The sequence below is a fragment of the Cyprinus carpio genome, unplaced genomic scaffold, assembly GCF_018340385.1.
Source record: "Cyprinus carpio isolate SPL01 unplaced genomic scaffold, ASM1834038v1 S000000168, whole genome shotgun sequence".
Lineage (NCBI taxonomy): Eukaryota > Metazoa > Chordata > Actinopteri > Cypriniformes > Cyprinidae > Cyprinus > Cyprinus carpio.
The window spans coordinates 453,900-458,779 of record NW_024872919.1 but is presented as its reverse complement, the minus strand read 5'-3'; the positions used below and the strand labels follow the sequence as shown (position 1 = coordinate 458,779).

The 4,880-nt window shown below is 46.0% G+C and overlaps 1 protein-coding gene across 1 annotated transcript in view; it reads right to left on the bottom strand.

Annotated features, from left to right (window-relative positions):
• Positions 1–1,926: 1,926 nt before the first annotated feature.
• The window catches only part of LOC109064337 (ubiquitin carboxyl-terminal hydrolase 15-like), a 15,077-nt gene continuing 12,123 nt past the window's right edge, over positions 1,927–4,880 (bottom strand). The window contains 7 exon segments of the mRNA XM_042753854.1: positions 1,927–2,873; positions 3,047–3,135; positions 3,244–3,347; positions 3,416–3,565; positions 4,220–4,335; positions 4,411–4,481; positions 4,558–4,818. Coding sequence (XP_042609788.1) covers positions 2,673–2,873; positions 3,047–3,135; positions 3,244–3,347; positions 3,416–3,565; positions 4,220–4,335; positions 4,411–4,481; positions 4,558–4,818 — 992 coding nt within the window. The 3' untranslated portion in view covers positions 1,927–2,672.

The following is a 4,880-nucleotide window of genomic DNA, read 5'->3' as shown; positions in this document are numbered from 1 at the left end:
TACATGACTTTAAGAGGCATGTGGAATATCATCAGCGAGTCCCAGCCACTCGTCTGAGAGCTGCGAGTGCACATGACACGGTGCAGCACCACGGTCACCAAGACGCTCTGATGATCACGCTTCACGCCCTGAAGGAGATGAACAAGAGGCGGCTGATTAGACACCTGAAGGAGTTGGCCAGGGAAGGTAATAACTGTGCTTGCTCCTCTCCTCATGTTCATTACTCAAGACACCTACAGATGAATCATTCACACAGGCACATGCCATGACCTAAACGTTACCGCTTGTAGAAATACAGGAGTGGTTGCTGACTATAGACTATATGACTATAGAAGAAAAAAAAGGTTATACACGATCACTGAAAGAATGTGACAGACAGATAGACATAAACATGTAACATAACACTGTAAGCTCATTTGTTATTTTGAGCTGTTAATTATTCTTTTTTTTTTTTAAATCAAAAGGAGTTGAGGACATCGCAGACCATGTATTGAAGAATATTACAGAAGGTAATAAAGAAAAATGCATATAAGTAATAGCGTAAGAAAATATATGAATCTCTCTCTATATGCTAAATATATCCTTTATATATTTATAAAAGCATGTTTTCTGACCAGTTATTATCATTTGAAGCTAGCGACGATGAAGATGATGATGAAGAAAGATATGGAGGAGAAGAAGAAAGAGGAGAAAGATATGGAAGAGAAGAAGAAGAAGAAGAAGAAGAAGGAGGAGAATATGGATATGAATAATAATCAAAATAAAAACAAATTTATAATCAAATTTGAATCCTAGAAATTTTTGAATAACTTCGTTTGAATAACTGCGAAAACAAGAATTAAAAGTAAACTACTCAGACCTTCTGTGTGTGTGTGTGTGTGTGTGTGTGTGTTTGACAGCACAGTTGTTCAACAGTTCTGTGACAGCTATGTCTTTGGTGTGTAGCAGTAATGGCTTGTAAGTCAAAAAGAGGGAATTATTATATTGATGGTGAATTTTGATCTGATCAGAAGAACTGGCCATGATTAACTGAACAGCTCTGCTACAGATATTAATATCAGTCATTCATTCAAGGCTCTACCTGAAAACACATCGTTAAATATCCCTGAGGGACTTCATTTGCATTTTTTTCTTGGAAAACAAATTTTAAAATAAACTTGGAAAATAAACACCTTTCTGACTTGTAGGCATATTTACAGAGATTACATAATGTAAATAACCTATAAATAAAAAACAACAGGACATCATTAGAGGGTGAAGCAGGAATATCAGAAAAAAAAATCATTGTAGTTGATTATTCCTCTTAATATTATAATGATATAATAATGATCATTAATGCCGATTAGCGCTAATATAAAGAGGAAAAGCAATATCTTTTTACAGCTTAGACAATCAAGACTTTGCATTGGTTATTACAGTATCATGAAAGACATCTTAGATTCGGATTTCTTCATGATTACTGTATGAATAGCCCACGCTGCGCGGGGGGTGATCACATTACACATAATGAGCTCAGACGGGAAACACTGGAGCTCGCGCTGGTTTCATACGCATTACTTGATCACAGAATATTTGTTTTCAGCATGGCTTCATTTAAAATTAGACACTTCAAGCTTTCTATAGCTTAGCTGATTTTCACACCAATAACACTCAATTAAATATCAAATAAATAAACGAAATTCAACAGTCATCAAAGCCCATCCCTGAACACAGTGCAGTGTGAAGAAGTCTGCATTTTATATGAAATGTATAAATGAAAGTGTGGAGTCATAAAAGCCGAACGCAGGCCGTGTTCAAAGACACTGTGTCCATGTGACTTTCAGCAGAGCCGCGAGTCATCACAAGCTCACTGCTGGCCGCTCCATACACACACACACACACACACACACAACACTGATCCTGCTGGAACATGAACCTACACAACACCAGACTTTACTCAGATTTATTGAAGTCCGGATATAAATACACATGCACATTTCAAATGTAAACCAAAGTGAACTCAAGTGCAGCTAAAGGAAATCCCCGAATCATGCAAGGATGTCACTGTACAAAAACCCTCCGACGATTCCGCGTCCTGTAGATGGATGCAGTGCTGGCAAGAAGCCCTCGACCGAAGAAGCCACATTCAGTCCATGTTCTGCCCTCCGTATTATAAATAAATAGATTTATCAAATGTGCACTCACAGAGTGAACTCTTATGTACAGTATTTATGAACCTAAGCAGTCCGTCAGCACAACCTACGCCTGTCGCTTCCCACAGAAAAGAACCGAGCGAGAACATTCATCAAAACCAAAGGCCAAGCAGGGAAACGGCTGGAGCGCTATGGTCCTCCTCATTCATGCACAGCTGTGACTTACACAAGTGAGCTCTGCGCGAAGGAAAGGCGACAGTCTGAGATTCCCGTTAAGGCTGAGGTGAAAGGAAACCGACAGACGTATCGAAACACGGAGCTGTGACCTCGCGCCGCTGACACGCTAAAACAAACGCAGTGATTGTGCACGAGAACGGAGCAGTCAGTAGTGCGTTCAGTGTTATATACAGAATCAAACAAGCGCTCACTCTTCACTCATGCAGAAACACAAGACCCAAGCAGAAGCACGGCCTGCATCCCAGGGGCGGCTCCGTGGACTGCAGGTGCTACTACTGCTGATGATGCTCCCCCCCCCGCTGCTCAAGAGCTCATGGACACGTCGCGGCTGGGGCCCAGCTCTTCCTCCGGCTGGTTGTCGTTCAGATCCTCCTCGCTCTGAGCGCCGGCGCTGGCCTGGTCCTCGTCCTCGTCCTCGTCCGGAGCCTGGCGGTCCAGGGAGAAGTAGCCCGTGCCTTTAACAGTGTCCTGCCGCTGGTAGAAGAGCACATACGCCGCCTTGGACTGCATGAACACAGACACACGGGGAGAACTCGGTCATCTGCAGCAGGACTCACGCATCACATCCTGCCAGCATTCACTCGGCCTCAGGTCACGCGAGTCTCTTCTGAGTGACGTGAGAGCGAGTGAATGGCGGCAGGAGCATCGCTGTATATCAGACGGCTGGAGACTCTCACCACGATCTGCTCCTCGCTGCTCGGCGACACACTGCTGTCGTCAAAGCTGTACCACTTCTGATCCTCCTTGTTCTTGGCGAAGGCAGTATCTGACAACGACACTCAACAGTCCATCACTTCAGCTTCTGACTGCAGTAACATCACCACACCCACGCTTCATCTTACACGTAGTGGTTTCAGCACCATTCTGTACTCACAGTGTCCTCCTCCCATGCCTCCGTAGTGGTTTGAGACGGCGATGAGGTCGTAGCGGCACGGCCCCGCGTTAGGATTGATGAGGAACTCCGACATGTCCAGATCCCTGCGGGTCAACACAGCACGGTCAGGACAGCTGACGAGCCCAGCAGTAAAACACAGAGAGAGACGTACCGCAGAGGGAAGTCCACCAGCGAGTCCAGCTTGTCCCTCATGTAGCGGCTGTAGGAGAAGCGCTTGAGATGCACCACCAGCACCGGCGGCACGCTCCACAGGTCCAGCTTCTTGGTGGCCTGCTGGTGCTGCTTGCAGTGCGGACAGTACCTGAAACACTCAGTCACGTGAGAGTGGGTTTATACAGGGTTATAACTCTGATGGAGGTTTCTGTGTTTTCACTGGTGTACAGTAGGAGGCTGGATCAAAACACGGTGAAGCAGCAGCAGAAACAAGCGACCGTAGATGCATATGTAAAATAAGACGCTCATCAAGCACTGATCATTATACAAATCAAACCGCCAAACGTTACCGAAGGAAATGTCGATCCAGTGGTGTAGGACTGCGAGCGATCGACTCCATCTATGTTTTGATCATCGATCTGAATCTGATCCAGACGTAATCTTTGAAAAAAGCAACATTTTGAACAAAACTTTTATAAAATGTTGCTTTTTTTAAAGAAACTTCCCCACATAAGAGTGTTGATAAAAAATAAAAGACTGCACGAAGCTAGAATGAAACTGGGATTAGAGTTTAAAAGCAGAGGCTCTGTTCTTTCTCTTGACGTACTGCACATACTAAATATTCTCAGACCACACTGAGACGAAACGGTGCGTTAGTTATTCACATGAGCAGCGGAACTACCCTCCGAGACGCGTCTGATCATGTGGAGTCTACTGAAGGGACGCGCGTGGTTTCTCTCTGAACGCAGCTTTGCTAGAGGCTTCACGTGCACTCTGCTCTGTATTCGTGTGTTGTTCTCACCAGGGGTCGTCTGCTCCGAGCTTCTCTTTGGTGGTGAAGAGCTCAATGCAGTCCTTCAGCTTGAAGAAGCTCTTCTTCTGCGGCTTGTACTCCATACTCTCATGCTTATCGAAGTCTAGGAGAAAACATTCAAGCACTTATCTCAAATGTCACCACACACACGATTCTGACTAGGAACTGAAGAGTTTTACCTCCGCCACAGCTTCCTTGAAGTACCTCCTCTTCATTTCTGGCTCCCAGTCCAGGGACAGGTAGCATCTATCTGCATGGAAGCAGAGCAAACACAGGGTCAGCTCAGGAAACCACAGGCTCTCTACAGCAACAGGAAGGCTTCGCACCGCTGAGCCGCATGTGGTCCTCGTCGAAGCGGATCTCTCCCTTCAGGAAGTTGGCGTCGCTCTTCCCCATGTTGTTGAACTGGAAGGTGAAGAGCCTCTTTTTCTGGGCTGTGAGCGTCGGGCCTTTGCCGGGGTCCACGCCGTTCTCCAGCTCGTTGTCTCCGAGTCCCACCGAGTCCTCCGACGGGCTGTTGTCGTTCTCCGAGGGCAGCTCCTGGTCCTGACTGGACTCGTCGTCCGGCTCGTCCGTCTCCATCTCACCTGTGAGACGAGGCAGGCTTCAGTCGCTCGCATCTCAAACATGTCGACTGCTCGTCAGTGAA